This window comes from Jaculus jaculus, chromosome 5 (genome assembly GCF_020740685.1).
Source record: "Jaculus jaculus isolate mJacJac1 chromosome 5, mJacJac1.mat.Y.cur, whole genome shotgun sequence".
In the NCBI taxonomy this organism is placed as follows: Eukaryota; Metazoa; Chordata; class Mammalia; order Rodentia; family Dipodidae; genus Jaculus; species Jaculus jaculus.
In genome coordinates this window covers 16,928,954-16,947,096 of record NC_059106.1, presented here as the reverse complement: position 1 = coordinate 16,947,096, position 18,143 = coordinate 16,928,954, and the positions used below count along the sequence as shown (strand labels likewise).

At 41.9% G+C, this 18,143-nt stretch overlaps 1 protein-coding gene across 5 annotated transcripts in view; it reads right to left on the bottom strand.

Annotated features, from left to right (window-relative positions):
- The window catches only part of Nckap5 (NCK associated protein 5), a 1,019,391-nt gene that overhangs the window by 869,722 nt on the left and 131,526 nt on the right, over nucleotides 1-18,143 (bottom strand). For all 5 annotated transcript variants that reach the window (XM_004659647.2, XM_045151370.1, XM_045151371.1 and 2 more), the window contains exon 2: nucleotides 12,543-12,672. In XM_004659647.2, the coding sequence (XP_004659704.2) occupies nucleotides 12,543-12,611 (69 nt within the window). In that variant the 5' untranslated portion in view covers nucleotides 12,612-12,672. The remainder of the gene's footprint in view (nucleotides 1-12,542; nucleotides 12,673-18,143) is intronic.

The following is an 18,143-nucleotide window of genomic DNA, read 5'->3' as shown; positions in this document are numbered from 1 at the left end:
AGACATGTTGTTGGTTAGAATTATCGAACTTGGAGATTTGTCACTGACTAGAGTTGTTGGAATTGGAGCTACAGAATTTGATGTTTGCCCTGCTTCAATCTTGTATTGGTTGAACATTTCTTTGCTATTCCCAGTGCCATGTTTTGCAATGTGAGTGTTTATTCTGTGCCATTGTGGGTTTTGGGGGATTTTTTTTTTTTTTTTTTGGCATTATGGCTCAGTTAAAAGACCTTGGACTATGGGAATGTTTAAACACCATTAGGACTGATAAAAACTATGGGGACTTTTAAAGTTGGACATAATGCATTGCATTTTACATCATGGATGGTTATCATTTTGGGGGGATTGGGGTGGAACACTTAAGTGTTTGAATGCTAGGTTCCCTTCTGATGGAGATTTGGGTATCAATGCCTTCTGGAGGCAGTGCATTGTTGGGGGCGGGCTTACGGGTGGTGTAGCTAGTGTCCTCTTGCTAGCATTGGGCACACCCTCTGTTTCTCTTGTCCACCCGATGTTGGTGAAGAGATGACGTCCAACCTCTGCTCATGCCATAATTTCCCCCTACTATCATGGAGCTTGCCCTTGAGTATGTAAGCCAAAATAAACCTTTTTTCCCCACAATTTGTTCTTAGTCTGGTGTTTTCTGCCAGCAAAGCAAACCTGACAGCAATACCAATCAACAATTAGGTCCTATATTCTGCGTCAAGGATGCTAACAGGTTCCTTACCACTTCTAGGGCTGTCCACATCATTTTCCCTAATGTCTGCAAGCGCAGTTAGGTTATCATACATGAAAAGGATGACAAGAGTAGCTTTCTCCCAGGCTGAAATGCTGGTGCCTACAAGAATGTTACTCCCAGAATTGTTCCCATGCATCCATGCTAAGTTACTGCCAGGCTCTCTGGCCACTCTATTTCCAAAGATGGCCAACTCTAACAACAGCCTTCGAGCTACTGTATGCCAGCTCTGACAGATGGATCCCAGAATTTACCAGAGCAGATGATTTTATTTCCCTCAACACATCCATGTGCAGGAATCAGTGAATGAATTAATTGTATTAGGAAATCTACCAAGCCAAAGATGACTGCTTAAAACCAAGAACCAAGAAAGTGCTGAATGACAGAAGGCAAGCAGACCTCAGAGGCATCTTTGGAAATGGACAATTATGATCCATTAAGCCTAGTTAAAGGACTGAAATTTATGAGGAGGAAACATCTGGAACCACATGTAAAAGAACCAGGAGAAACCACTGTTTGGGCTTGTAGACTGTATCCTGGACAAGTGGGATTCCATGTGAGCAGAGAACTGCAAAATTAACGCACAAAGGGGACAGAAGGGAGTCGGTGCATCTGGTGTTCAGTGAAGCACTCTAATATAATGATTTCTGTATTTCCTCTTGAAATATTAATTGAAACTAGGATGGATATGAGGACTATAAACAAAACTGGAATGATCTTAAAAACTGGCTCAGCTGAGCCAAGGCAAGGCAGCATGAATGGAGTAATGAAAAGCCCTACCTCAGTCATGGCTGTGGGCCATGCGGTTGCTTAATAAATATTAACTGATAATAACAAACCACAGTACACAAAGATAAATTAGTATGACAGTTAGCCTCCTGAGGATCTAGGGAGATGGTTTCTTGGTTAAATGCTTGTCCTGCAAGCACAAAGACCTGAGTTTAGATCGCTGGCACTGATGTGAAATCCTAGGTATGGTGGCAGTTGTGATCCCATTGCTGGGGAGGCTGAGATGGAACCCCTGGGGTTCACAAATTGGTGAGTCCTAGGTTCAGTGAGAGACCTTGCCTCAAAAAGTAAAGTGGACAGTTACTGAAGAAGATTCCCCCATGCTGACCTCCTGCTCTCATATATACACACACTCACATATGCATATACACACACACTCATGAGCATGCATACACACTAGCATGCACACCACATACACACATGAAAAGACAGGGTGCTGAAATAGTGCTGCTGTATGTACAACTGGTACAATGTACATTGTTACATGAATGAGACGTAAGAACATCAAATTGATTTGGCTGTGTGATACATCATACCTTGTACAGGAAGTGCTGGTAAGAGGATATTAATATGACAGCAGAGACAGATGGCCAGAGGGGACAAAAAGAATGCTCAGATGATAATTCACTGCAAATGAACCACCATGTGCATTCAGCTTTACATGGGTCCTGGGGATTGGAAACTGGGTCCATTGGCTTTGCTGGCAAGAACTTAGCAGCTAAGTCATCTCTCCAGGCCAACATCCTCTTTCTGAATGTTTGTACTACAGTATACACCCTGATATTACATGATTTCTATATATGAAACTAGATATTTTTTAAATCTTGTAAATTTTCAATGATCCTTTGGGTTTCTTAGGGCTGTTTTCACAGAGCTCCAAACCAAGTAGGTCGAAACTCAATTCCTGTGCAGGTCAGTGAGGAACAAAGAAAGGAAAACAGGCACCCACAAAGAGCATTCAACATTCTATTGGGTTTGAGGACAAGCTTCTAAGGGGATCAACAAAAACTACCTGTAGTCCTGGGCAAAGCTGTACACAGTATGCTGTGGAAACAGTACCAGGCTCTCATAGGATGGTGCAGAAACCAGTTGCCATGGAAACTCATGTGATCTGATAAGCCCCATTATTGAAAGATGGCGAGACACACAAAGAATGACAAGTAGATCTCAGGGCCCTAAGAAGACATGGCACACACCAAGGAAATTTATCTGTTCCTTTGTACTTACTTTGGCTGTAGAAGCAATATAATTTTGTCATCTTGCCTATAACAGAGCATTTGTACAAAGCTTTCAGAATGTGTCTAGGATCTATTTTGATTGACTCACTGCAACACTCACTGCTCCAGGTGTTTTCCGGTGATGGAGGCAAGGGGATACAGACCTCATGTTCTATTCCTCCAGTGAAGGAAGCCACTTGTGGACACACTAGAAGGTCCAGTACTAGAGGAGCACTCAGCACAGGTTAAACTAACTACCCATTATTTGGTCACGTGGATCCTTGAGAATCTGCATTTGAAGTTTGGGTATGTACATGAAAGCAAGGCATGGAGGCACATTTGCAATGTCCTGGCACTGGGGAGACAGAGACAGGAAGGTCCCCAGGCCTGTCACAATAACTTGGCTAACCAAATCGAGACCTCAGTGAGAGACCCTATCTCAGAAAAATAAGATGGAGAGTGGCATCTGGCCTCCACACATGCACACACCAGTACATCCATACTCTTTCTCTCTCTGTCTCTTTCTCTCTCTCTCTCTCTCACACACACACGTACACATACATATACAAACACATCCATACATACAAACACACATCTCCCAAGTGCAGACAACAGACTTAGCCCTATACTTCAACTTTCCTTAATTTTTTAATAATTCTTGCCTAATACCACTCCTATTTTTGTTGAACCAAAGCCTGCCTCCTTCATCAATACATACAGGCATGGTAGATACATCAATTTCCATGGAAGCCTCTAGAACTAGTAGAAGAGATAGAGCTCTTTAAGGTTGGGAACCACCATGGAAAGGACCTCAGAGAAGCGGTTTCTACTTCATAGCTTCAAGTTGGGTAGAACCTGGGTAACCTGCAGGTAGCCAGACCTAAACTGAAATCTCACTTTCTTCATTCACTCGCTTTATGGACTTAACAAAGCTGAGTAAGATCAGAACTTCACATTGCTCACTTGCAAAATGGATAATTAGGGGTTTTGCTTTAAAGGGTGATTGTATTAACCAAGAGTTCCCATATAAAGTATTGAGCAGAAGGCCTGGCACACAGTAAGCCTCATAAATTTCAGTTATTATTCCTAAGGGAGGGAAGCCATTGTGATGTGACCCTGATGCATGATGCCAAGTGAACATACTGAGGTGTTTGCTAAAGTGGTTTCAGTGTTAGACTCCATCACTCTCACTGTTGAGATGCTCTACTGCATGGACCTCCTGTCCCCAACCTGCATTTAACTTAGACAGATCTCAGTACCAATGCTGTAACAAATCTCCAACCTTTTCCTCAACTCTGTCATTGTTGGGTATGAATCTCTTGTTGCTCTTATAGAAAACCTTTGAGACTCCTATTAATTTGTTCTCATAGGTGGCCCTCTTCTTCATCCAGCCTTTTCTGCCTTCTTCTTGTCCATTTGCCCTAGGTCTGCCCCCTGCACCAAGAGAGCCAGCATTCCTGAACACCAGGTGGGTGGGGCTATTCTCTTCCATTTTCAAGAGCCAACAGAATGGGCTGAACTAAGCAAGGTTCCCTGCCTAATATACAAAACTTTACTATTGCTCCTCTTAAAGGGATACAACAAAAGATTTGGCACAACACTTTAGAAAGACTGTTAACCAAAGAGAAAACTGGTTTATTCCTCACTGGTTGTTTTGTTATAGCACTTTGTTACAATACTTTGGCCAGTTCATCAGATGCTAACTACATCTTCATATTTCTGTGTCCAAGCCACAGTCGCCATTCTTAGTACATCTAGGAGGCAGTCGAGAAAGTCATTCTGTTGGGGATTGAGTGAGAAAGCCCAGAACATCTTGATATCAGAGAACAAAGGTCTGACTACCTAGAAGATGCTGGGAATTTTTTCAGTGTCCGAAGGCACTGAGTAAATAGTGCTTTTTTTTATAGCATCTACAATCAACAGTGAGTGGGGAAGTCAACAGGAGCACTGGGAGAGTCAAGGGAGCTCTACTCACACACAAGGCACTGAGAAATGGACGTCTTCCTCTGTTTAGACGCACACCATGTAAAGACACCTCTACTAGTGATAGGCTGCACATGGATGCTGACACTGTAAGATTTTGACGGAGCTGAAAAAATCACTGTCACCTAGTGACACCATCCTACCTAATACAACACTCCACCCTCATGTGTCACAGCACCACTGTGAACAAGTCTGTGGTAATGACAGCCACGTAAGAGAACACTACCTAACATTTGGTGATGATAATAGACAATTGAATCACCAGTTTACATAATTATTGTGCTTTATGTTTTGGGTGTATGCATGTTAGGATGTGTGCAGGCATACCACATATATGTGTATGGGCACATGGAGTGGCGGTAATAGATGTTTATGTGTACATGTGGAAGCCAAAGGTTGATGATGGGTGCCCTCCTTAATTGCTGTTCACCATATTTATTGAGACAGAGTCTGTCGCTGAACTCGGAGTTTACTAATTTAGCTAGAAAGCTAGCCAGCTTGCCCCCAGAGCCCACCTGTCTCCTTACCCTAGCACTGAGATTACAGGTACATACCATCATGCCTCAGATTTATGTGGGTGTTTGGGAACTAAATGCATGTCCTAGTGCTTATATAGCAAACATATTATCAACTAAGACTCCACTATGTTATATTTTAGTCATTATTTTTGAGTTCCCTCCTCCTAATAATAGAACTATATTTTTAAAATATTTTTTATTTATTTGCAAGTAGAGAGAGAGAGGAGACAGAGCAAGAATGTGCACACCAGGACCTCCAACCACTGCAAACAAACTCCAAACACATGTGCCACTTTGTGCACCTGGCTTTATAACATGGGTACTGGGGAATAAAACCTGGGTTATTAGGCTTTGTAGGCAAGTGCCTTAACCACTGACCATCTATCCAGCCTGAAAAAGTTTTACTGTAGAACAAATAGGAACCTGTTGTGCCAGGAGCAGCCTCCTAATATTATATTTATCATACTTATTAATTATACCAAGGGGTGATGGCAAGGGCTTACACCACCTAGATTTGTGTGTAACCTATCCATGGTATCCACACCATGACAGAAACACCCAGTGACATATTTATTAGAACATATCCCCAAGATTAAGTCATACATCATTGCAATTATAGCCTCCTGGATGGATTAAAGAGTACTGACAGTGCCTCAGTTTTGCACATAGAAAAAGTCTCAGTGAATTTGGAGATAACCTTTGTGAATATTGTCTAAATACGTAGAAAATGTTTTCTAGAATAATTTCCTGTTGTGCTTTTTCTTACTACGTAGGTATGTATTTATTGCATAGCAGCTCGACCCTGTTCCTCTTGCAGCCCTGCCGTACTGTTTACTGTAAGGGAAACACAGATCGCTACTTAGAAGGCTAGCAGCTAAGGAAAGAGAGATATCTCAGTGGGTCAACTGCTTGCCTTGCAAGCATGAAGACCTGAGTCTAATCCCAGAACCCCTCTAAAAATGCCAGGCATGGTGGCACACGCTGGTAATCCCAGTGCTGGAGTGTAGATAGGAAGGTCACTGGGGATTATTGGTCAGCCAGTCTAATCTACTTGGCAAAATCCAGGCCAATGAGAGAAACTGTCTCAAAAACAGGTGGGTTATACACCTGACAACACCCAAAGTCATCACCTTTTGTCTAGATGCACAACACACACACACACACACACACACACACACAAACTCATGAACATGTGTGCACACACATACATACATACATACATACATACATACATACATACATACATACATACATACATGAAAGCAAAGAAGGCATCCAGGAAGCTTTATAACGCAGCCTATTGCCCGTCAAATGGAAGTGTTACTAGACCAAGACCACCTTCACTTGTTTATGAAATTTATCAATGGCTTTCCCAGAGCAGCCAGAGTGTTATATAGTCTTGAATGTCCAAGCCCAGAAGCATTTCTTTTCCAGACAAGTGTGGAAGCAGATGCTGATTCCATCTTTAAACTGCTTCTAGTCACTAATCAAGGTTAGGGGAAATGGCTGGAGATAAAACAACAGAGGTTAAAATTAGAGATGGAAAAACTTTGCCATGAGAGAAAAATATTAATGGCAGGAGTTATGACCAGAGGGCACAGGACAATGTCCTTGGGTCTCTTCTCCTCTACTTGTCGATAGTGATGCAAATCTCCCCATGACATCCCAGCCTGGCTCTAACTTGCTTCCATGATACCTCCACACTGTGCTGTGATGTCATAGCTGGCTCTAACTATCACACCTCCCTAGCGTATCCACACACACAGTGATGCCCCAGCTTATCTTTGACTGCCTCACCTTGAGGACACGCTTCCACAGTAGTCTGAGCTGTGGTCACCACCAGTGCTATTCTGTTCATCTGTTATGTGCATTGCTTTGCTTGTCACCCCCATTAAGTCAGATTCCACCAATAAATGATAACCGCCTGCTATATCAGCCAAGGGAACCTGCAGCAAAGAGATAGCACACTCAGACGGTCTAACTGATGGGGCTGTGCTCACAGAACTGTCCACTAAGGTGTGGGCAGAGCTATGGATGGCCATCAAGAGATCAGCTAGCAAGAGCCAAGTCTGTTCCCACAAAGAAGCTTGAAGGATTGTGGAAAGAAAGGACGTGTCAGACAGAGAGGTGTACCTAGAGCTGGAGCTCAAGTGCAGGAGAGGATTGTACAGTCAAAGCTACAGCCTGAGGCAGAGGAGACGAGAACACTCATGGACGTCCATGAAGCACAAAAGAGCGGGAAAAGCCCTCCATCAGAGTCATCCTCTTCCCAGTGACCATGCCCACACAGTGCCTGAGGCAAGGAAGGGGTCTTTGACAAGTCCACAGGGTACAGCTTCTAAGAGTGCCCAGCGAGGTATACAGAAATGAAGGGTGCTCCAGAGGGGGGAATGGAAACTCTGTAGCATATTCCTATTACAGGTTTTCTCTGGTTATTTGTCTCATGCACATGTCTAGGAATGTTTGTTGGACGGTATGTGCACGTGCGCATAGGGGGTTCAGAGGAGAACCAGGATGTGATCCCTCAGGAACACTGTCTGCCTTTTCAGAGACAGGGTTCCCAACACTGGGATTAAAAATCACATCAGCGGGCTGGAGAGATAGTTTAGCGGTTAAGCACTTGCCTGTGAAGCTTAAGGACCCCAGTTTGAGGCTCGACTCCCCAGAACCCACATTAGCCAGATGCACAAGGGCACCCCAAGGTCCAAGGGCACACTTCTGGAGTTCGTTAGCAGTGGCTGGAAGCCCTGGCATGCCCATTCTCTCTCTCTCTCTCTCTCTGTCTCTCTCTGTCACTCTCAAATAAATAAATAAAAATGAACCAAAAAATTAAAAAAAAAATCACTTCACCATGCCTGGCATTTTTACATAGGTTATGGGGTTCCAGAGTCGGGTCCTCATGTTTGCTAGGCAGGCACTTTACCCATTGAGCAACATCCACAGCCCCTGCCAACAACGAGGCTGCTGCCTCTACCCAGTTACTCCTGCCTCATCACTGTGGTGACCTGAAATGCAGATGGTCCAGAGGCTGAGGCATGAATTCATTTCTGCCCCATGAGACCATCAAAGCTACAACTGTCAGACACTGGGGTGTGTTATAGTCAGTACTCTGTCTTCCTCCATCAGGAGGAAATTCAAGAGAGAACATATAAGTCACATCTGCACCTAAAAGCAAAAAGTATTTTCCTTAAATTAAAGAATGTTTACTAGTGAAAATGTGAACTGGTATAGCCAGGAAAGTTCACTCCCCAACCTTCTCAAGGACTAAATGTTATTACAGCTCTGGGACAAAACAGCTCTCTGAGCAGCCTTGGACATGAGCCTTGCAAATAAAAAAAGCTCAGTGTGAAACGCTGACTTAATTCTGATCAGAAAGCATCCTGGGGAAAGGCAAGCAGCTTCGGGTCAAGAAGAGTTTTCCACTTCTGGGGAGCGTTTTGTTGCTATCACTGGGAAGATTTTCCCTGCGGTGGATACTTGGCTGAGACAGTCTTGCTGGTAGAGGCCAACGCGTCCCCACTTGCCTTCCTCCCCGGGCTTCATTGCCCGCTCACAGAAGTGCCTGTCATTTCAGTCTCACTTACCCGTCACTTTCTCCCTAAAAGGGTAATTTATAAAGTCAAACACCACCAATATCAAAGGATATAGCGCATATACGTGTGATCTTCCGCCTCCCTCCTGCTGTGTCCATCTCTCTCCTTCCTTTTCTCTCTCTCTCTTTCTCTCTTATTAAACCCTCTGATATGCTCAGTCCTGAAACCAAAATTGTGATTAAGAAGAACAAACTCAGTCCTTTCCTTAGAATGTGCTCTCTTTCTCTCCTCTCTCTTCTTCTGTTTTTTTTTTCTTTTTCTGCATCTAAACTATAAGTTCCTTTATTGTCATTCCTCCAATGTAAAAATTGAAAAACCACTGAAAGGGAGCTATAATTCCCAACTCAACACTTCACAGTTTGGTTATGTAAAGTTTTTTTTTTTTTTTTTTAATGTAATGAAGTTAATAGTACCTTATTCTTGGAGTCCATTATGAAGAATTTACTCCCAGGAAGCCTGAAAGTGGAAATTACCTCTGAGCCTTCTGGCTCTCAAAAATATGAGTTGTAATGATTATTGCAATCATGTCTTGAGGCACAGAGATTTCATATTTCTCTTTCTTATAATCAATCAGCTTCATGAAAGGACATCTTCTTTTCTTTGGATAATAGTAAATGAAAAATGAAGAATGGAAATGACAGGTAGAGAGAAACGTGTTCAATATTTTGTGAAATCCTATTTGTTGGACTTTTTAAAAAGCAGGTAGCTTAAGCCTTGACTATTCTTTCTATCAGGCAAGGGACTAGATAACCCATGTCTACTTCCTTATTCTATAATTAATTCGAAATGTAATAAATAGTATAATACAATGCAATGTACAGTACAGTTTAACACAACACAAGACAACATGATATATGATATAACACCATAACACAATATATTACAATTAACAATATAACACAATGCTACATTATAATATAACATGAAACAAAATATGTCACGGAAGTGAAGTAAGTTTAGGCTTTGGTTGGTGTAGCTGGATTTCTTTCCCATAGTTTTTAGCAGCCCTTGTCTAGAACTGTTCCCACCTGCCTCTCCACCAGTCATCTGTGGAGTTTCAGCATGCAGCCTGAACTCAGAGCAACATCTTACTTTCTAGTTATCTATGGACCAGTCAGTCACCTTTGATCTCCCACTGTCTAGATCTCTTCCTGACACCCACAACAGAGTATATTCAGGAAGGTTTCAACAGACCCCACTCACAAAGAACTGGCACAAAAAGAATATTCTTGCTGTCACTGTCCTGGCAACAGCATCTTATCTAAAGCAGAGAGCACAATGCTGAGATTGTTGTCCCTCAGCCACGGTGGAGGCGACGCCCACAGCTCCGAGGCACCCTTTACTATGCTTTTCTAAGACGTCCCCAGTAAGCATGCCTGTGGCACACTTGGTCTGCTTCTAGGAGGCAAGGGAGACATGTCACTTGTGCAAAACTTCTCCTAAGCACAGATTCACCACCCATCCGCAGCCACCGCAAGCGTCAGGATGGACCCACATATGCCAACAGGGAGGCAAGTTTGGCTTTGAGTCTTTACTTAGTTCACATAACATGGAAGATTTTACTTATGCCCCTATTCAAGCTGTCACCAGGCAAACTTGAAATGTAAGCAAAGGCCTCATTGAGACTGTAGACCATCTGATTTGCAGGCATCCAGCATCCTCACAAGAAGCCACACATGCCACCTCGTCCTGCCCGACGCCTGCCCCTTGCCTTCTTAGCACTCTGTGCTCAGTATCGTCTGTTCACCAAGTCCCTCCACAAAACTCTCGTCATCTAGTTCACATCTAGGAATGATCCACGGCATTTTATTAATGAGCCACACCATGAATTATTAAATGACAATAGCTTAGCATGCTTGTCTTTATGGGGAATTTGCATATTAGTTGAGACCCTAGACAAAAATCTGTGACTTTAGAGGCTAACCAACAAGGATGATATTTCTGATTTAAAAGAATTTTTTTTTTCTGGGCTGCTCACATCACACCATATGGTTATCATGCCCCGGACTCATCCCAAGACAGACCATACTGGCACGTTAATATGTATGAAGATTTTCCTCTGCAAAGGAAAGCCAGAGAAAATACACCAAGTTTATCCAAAGTTTTCCCAGAAGCTGAAAGGTAATGGGCATATAAGCAATGGGTTATAGGCTTACATAAGCATGTATAAGCATGTAACCCAATTTCTCTACTCTCAGTACTAGATTCCTAGAATATAAGATGGGTTGCTCCACAGGGAAGATACCTTTACATTTTACCAAGGTTCTTACCTCTGAAAGTATGCTGTTCTGTGCAAAACCAACATAGCCACAGATGTGGCTTCTGAGTTCTGAGTCATGCCAAGGGAAGACATACAGTAATAGTTTCATGCACCCTAGTTTTAATTCCCAAAACTTACAACTATGAATAATTTGTGAAGGGAATGATAATTATAGTGGGGAAAATAATTAAATCTATGCATGGCAAAAGTAGATTCATAGGTATATAATTTGAAAAGTGCATCTGATAAACCAATTCAGTAAAATGTTTTGCATGCGCATGTGTGTGTGGTACATGTGTATATGTATGTATGTTCACATCTGTATGGGCACACATGTGTCAGGAGATATGTATGCATGTGGGAGGGAGACAGAGATCAATGCTGCATATTTTCCTCGGTTGCTCTTCATATTACTTTTTGATACAGCATCTCCAACTGAAGCCAGGCTTAGTAGCTCAGCGAGCTAGCAAGCCCTGGGAGTCTTCTTGTCTCCTCCTTCATATTGCTGGGATTATAGGCAACATCATCATCAGCTTCTTTTGGTTGGGGGCTTTGTCCCAACAGCAAGAAGGTAACTATAACACTATGCAAGCACTTTTACCCACTAAACCATCTCCCCAGCCCCTGAGCAAATACTTTATCTGAAACTTTCTCTATACCAGACTCCAAGAAAGGTGCTATGAACACACAAATGAGCAAAGCCCATCCTTGTAAATCGCATGAAGGACAGAACCAAGCAACATTTCTACTTCATCAGAGGAGCACAAGGAAAAGAAGCATCTGGCAACATTTGACTATGTGCTCTATTTACATGCATTATGAAATACAAAAGATGGCACGCATGTCAGCAGAGGACCTCTAAAATACAGTAACCAAGGTTCCAAATTCAATAACATAGTCTGCTTCTTCGGGCCAACCAGATTCTCATTTAAGAAAACAGTCTCAATCAGATTATTAAGAATAATGTCACAAACACATGTAAACTCTCAGAAAAAAATTGTGAGCAGTTGAATGAATACACCACTCAGAAGAGCTGAGACACTGTCTCGGTTCTTCGGTGTTTGCTGATGTACAGGATCCACGCTCAGTTTTGCTCCAAAGTTGCCATAAGTGGGTGACTGAGCAACTATACACAGTCTGGGTATTTGCTTTTGTAATACAGTACTGGTTTTGTACAGGCTAAAGTCTATTTCAGATGGAATTTAAGGTAATTACATATAATGTTGACAGATTATATGACATTTGCCTATTAAGACACTATACAAACATTCCAATAATTTTCTGGCTTTTGAGTTTGTAAAAAGTACAAAACAAAACCTCAAGGGGATGATGCTAATGGAACAACTGGGCTAGAGGTTTCAAGAACATAGGTTTCCGGAAATAACAGCCAAAGAAGAATGTGGAAGCCAAACCATATAGAGCGGTCAATGAATATTTAGTACTCACCACAAGACTGCTATCCAGAGACAACCTTTTACCAAAGTCTCGTTTCTCCAGCTGTCTCTTGCCCTCCATGGGTGAAGTTATTTATTTTCCTTTGTGATTTGTAAGACTCCCCCGTCTGTTTCCAGGGACACTGCAAAAAGTGAACATATGCCTTACTGTCCATGGGCTCATTGCTTAGAACCTCGGTTTGCAACTTTCTAACAAGATACAAATATTAAAGGAAAGAAAAACCTCAGGCCCAAATGACAAGCACATAACAGGGCCTCCCTCCTTCCCTAGGTTGCAAAGGACAGAGTTGTCTTCTGAAAGTCCCTGCGTTTTTTGTAAGTTCTGTTAATGAAGTTGGGGAAAGGGTCATCAAGTCAATTCAGCAGACTGTGGCTAAAAAGCAAACAGTCCATTTCAGACCATACTTGTTCCATATTCATTCTCTTTCTATCATCCAGAATCAAACTGACAAAGCCATATTTCACAGTCAAGAATTATTGAACTCAGTACACAGTGAGGGGAAAAATGAAACATAAACATTATTGCCAATATTTCAGTTAAAAATATGTCATTTAAAAATACTTGAAGAAGGTGGAAGAGATGACTTAGCAGTTAAGCACTTGCCTGTGAAACATAAGGACCCCAGTTCGAGGTTCGATTCCTCAAGACTCACATCGCAAGTGTCTGGAGTTCATTTGCAGTGACTGGAAGCCCTGGTGTGCCTATTCTCTCTCTTTCTCTCTGTCTGTCACTCTCAAATAAATAAAAATAAACAAAAAAATTTAAATACTTGAAGAACATAAAAACATACAAGTGTTTGGGGACATACTGATTCAGTGTACATGGTAGATGAACTCTGTAGTCAGTGATGACTTACAAAGCACCCACTGCATATCAACCCACAGCTCATCCTGTGCTCCATGAATACTTATTCTCAGATGATTAAATGTTCTGCTTATTAAGGATCCATCAGATGTATTCAGAGCTAACTTCATACTTTTAACAAGACATAAAATATAAAAGAAACAGGTTTGAGCCTAGCTCCCATACCACATGACCTTGGACAAAGCAGTTGGCCTCTCTGAAAGTCATTCTTCTCAACTGATAAAGCACAGATATGATAATCCAATAATGTATGTGAAAAATATTGAATGGTGATAGGTCATAGCTTACATGAAGATTATGATTATCTATATATCACACTTACAATTAGCTTTAACTCTTGGTACACATCATTTAACTTACGCTTGATGATTCAAACAGCACTAGAAGGGTCTGGGGAGCTAGATAAATTGCTTGCTTGAAAGCATAAGGACCAAGTTCAGATCCCTAGAACCCATGTAAACTACTGTGTGTGATACTGAGCACCAGTAGTCCCAGTGCTGGGAGGCAGAGACAGGAGGATCTCCTGGACTTGCTGGCTAGCTTGTCTAGCCAAATTAATGAGTACTGAGTTCAGTGAGAGATAACATCTCATCAAAACAAAAATGCAGAGCAATTCAAGAAGACCCAAAACATCAACCACTAGCCTAAAGACACACACACACACACACACACACACACACACACATATCTCACAAGTACACTCACTACTCACACATACACTTATAATTAAACAAAGAATATAGAATACAGCAATTCAGAAAGTGACCTCAGCCTTCAGAACCAGCAGATTCAAGGCACTGTTGATACATTGGAACTCAATTTAACACAGTTCCTTGCTAATTTTTCTTCTAAATCTGAAAAGAATGTTCACTAGCACTCCCAGTGGGTCACTTCTAACAGCTTATGGCCTCTTTTCTCTGGCTTCCTCCATCTTAAGTGCTGACAGGGCCTGCCTAATGCACAGAACATCATGGAATATGTGTGGATTCACTCTCCAACTCTGGCTTCTTCCTCCATCAGAGACATTCCAGTTTCACTTATAGGAACACCAACTTTAATAAACCACAGTTGGAATCAGAACTCCTATACTTCCACTGGGAATTCAGGAGAAAATCCAAAACTTTCAACATCATTTTCAAGGTCTGATTCCTGCCAAAAATGTTTTATAATCCCCAAACCTATCTAAGCACATGCCTTGCAAGCAGGTTTTGGATTGTAATTCTCACCTCTGTGCTGCCTAATCCTTCCCCTGCTCCCATGCCAGGTGCAAGTCCCATTTTCCTCACAAAACCTTCCCTGGTGGTGATGCCATGAGTACCGATTCCCTTCCTCTTCCACTCTTCACAAGAGCCTTCAGGGATGTCCCTCATTTGTCACTTTTAGTTATTTATATTTTATTATGCTTGTGTGTTTGTGTGTGTGTGTGTGTGTGTGTGTGTGTGTGTGCATGTGTGCGTGTGTAGTTGCATATTCATGTGCGTATGAATGTATGTAAAGTACAGAAGACAATCTCAGGTGTAATGCTCCAGGCACATCCACCTCTTTGTATGAGACAGTCTCTCATTGGTTAATGGCGCACTACTTAGTGTAGACTGGATTTCTAGTGAGCTTTGGGGATCTTTCTGCCTCCATGACCCCAAATCTGTGATTACAAGTATGTACCACCATGACCCCACCTTTAATGTGTATGCTGAGGTTTGAACACAGGTCCTAATGCCTGGAATATAAGGACTTCACTAGCTTAATAATCTTTCTAGCCAAAGGCAGTTCTTTAAATATAGTTAAGTTGTTAATATGCACTTGTTTGACAAGACTTAATATAGTGAAAACAGAGTCCAGGCAGTATTTTGAGTGCAGACATTAATTTGGCACTATGAGAAAAAGTATTCCTCAACCCACCTTGTGTATGGGGCTGCCTTTCCCACTTCCAGCTGTCCATAGGGCAGCCCACTCCTTGCCTCGCTTATATACTCACTGGTAGCTCAGTACAGCATCTGAGTATACCAAAAGTTGGCTCCAGTCGCCAATGACCCTCTTTCTCAAATGCATTCTTTTCTAAATTTTAATTCCACAGATCACAATAGCTTGTCTTTTTGCATTGAGCATAAATGTTTTAAAATTCATACTATATAAAATATCCTGTTCTCAGATGTTGATAACTCAGGCCATTATAAGAAGAACTTGGGCCCTGTCTTCATAGCACTTACATTCTCCTTGGGTAGAAAGATAACAAGGAAGCAAGCAAAGACAGAAATCCAAAATATGACAAGTGCCTGTGTGAAAAAATAAACAAATAAAACCCTAACCCTCACTACATAACCTAGCCTTGTGTCAGGTACATGAACAGAGAAACTTTTGGATAGAATGGTTGGAGTAAGGGGACTAGGAAGATGTCTACATTGGTGAAATGCCTGACATACCAAGATGAGGACAGAAATCTGATCCCCAGAACCCATGTATTTTTTTATGCTAGGTATGGTAGTGCACATTTATAATCCCAGTGCTTGGTGTCAGAGACAGACAGATGCCTGGGGTTCACTGGTCACCTAGTTTAACATAACTGGTGAGTTCCTAGCCTAATTGGTTAAAGAACCTGTCTCAAAAATGGTGTATAGTAGGGGCTGAAGAGATGGTGCAATGGGCAAAGCTACTTGCTTGCAAATCCTGAAGGCTATGGCCTGGGTTTGATTCTCCAGAACCTACATAAAGCTAGATACATAAAGTGGAACATGAGTCTGGAGTATGTTTGCAGTGGCAGGAGACCCTGGTGAGCCCATACTCACTCTGTCTGCTTGTCTCTCTCTCTTTCTCTCTCTCTATCTCTCTCTCTTTCTCTCTCTCTCTTTATTAAATAAATAAATGTGATTTTAGAAAGGTGTATGGTGCCTGGCATGGTGGTTCATGCCTTTTATCCTAGCACTCGGAAGGCCAAGGTCAAAGGATTGCTGTGAGTTTGAGGTCAACCTGAGACGACAAAGTGAGTTCCAGGTCAGCCTGGGCTAGAGCAAGACCTTACCTCAAGTAAATAAATAGACAAATTAATTAATTAATTAAATAAAAATAAAAGGGTGTATGGTGCCTGAGGAATGATACATGAGGTTGTCCTCTGGACTTCATAAGTAAGCAAAAATGCACCTGCACGTATATATGCATACACACACATGCAATGCACTCACACCATGCACACACACACAGACCCCCCCCCCACACACAAATGGTTACCACACAAGGCAGCCATGAAAAGGCAGTTGAATATCATTCCAGGTAAAAGGACCAGGGGAAGGAGCTATAAACAACCTTGTGTGCCGTAGAAGAGGATCTGTTTCTCAAAAACTGAAGGAGCTGGGCAGAGAACACATGTGAAGAGTGCCGAGTTACACTCAACAACCAGCTCTGATGCTCAACACAAAACTTCATATAAGGGTGTGAAGTCCTACTTTACTCATTACTGGTGATTATATTAACTAAACTATTAATCTAGTCAATCCTCAGTTGATATACCTACAAAAGGTTATTAACAAGAGAACCTTCTGAAATGAGACAATCCACTTAATGAGTTATTTCTAGTGACTGGCACAGAACAGGGGATATTTAACTATTACATATATTGAACATCCTTCTTGTAATAAACTAAGGAAAGACTCTAGGTGCTGAATTTCAGGTCCCACCATAATCTAATGAGAGGGTCCCATAGAAAAGTGAGAGGCATTTTGAACATTCAAAAGTAGTCTGGTGTGCCAATGTGGGGAGCAGATTCAACTGCATGATTTAGTGAACTGGTTCTCTTAATTTATGTGGTCAATAAGATAATGGCAATGGTAACATTCAAATTATTGAACAACAATACTGCATAGGCATTGACCAATCATAAAGATACAGGCCTGTCAGGACCAACTGTGGTAACAAGCAGGACATATTGGACACCTATCACCCTCAGGTTGTGCACCATTCCTACCCCAGGAATATAAGAACATGTCAGCTAAACACTATGAAATAATCATGGGAAAGATCAGAGCAAAGTAACCCATCAGGTCGAAGCAAAAGTGCATTAATAAAAGAAAACTATAGTTCCACACAGTAGCACACAGCTGTAATCCCGGCTCTAGGACGTGGAGGCACAAGGGTCAAGTGTTCATGGGCACTCATAGCAAGTTTAAGACCAGATGACCAGATTAAGATATATAAAATCATGTCTCAAAAAAAAAAAAAAAAAAAAACAAGAAAGGAAAAAAGATACACAGAGGGAGAGGGAGAGGGAGAGGGAGGAAGGCTGGAAGGAGGGAGAACAAAAGTATCATACAGTAGTGAAATCAACAAATGGAGTGTATCAGCAACAGTGGAGTTTCAGTTTGAGTCAAACACGTACAGACACACCTAAGGCCCAAAGAAAACATTCTGTCATGACTCTAACATGCCATAAACCTAAAAAAATTCCATGTAGCATTTATGTGTGTTTTCAAACCTGAACCCAGGGTTGCTCATTTGCTGTTGTCTCACATCTCCGCTTGTTTGAGAGCTCATATCTGCCTGATCCACGGGGTGGAAGGGCCTGCCTCCCTTCATGGAAAAGGAAAAGGGCCAGGCAGTTGGAAGAAGGCAGGAAGTTAAGCATTTTACTTTTATTAATGGATGGCTACTAATGCTGATCTTCCCTCCTCCACATTCATGTGCCGCTAGCTGATGAAACTGCCCCCATTCAGTGTCTACAAATATAAGTAGGTCTTTAAA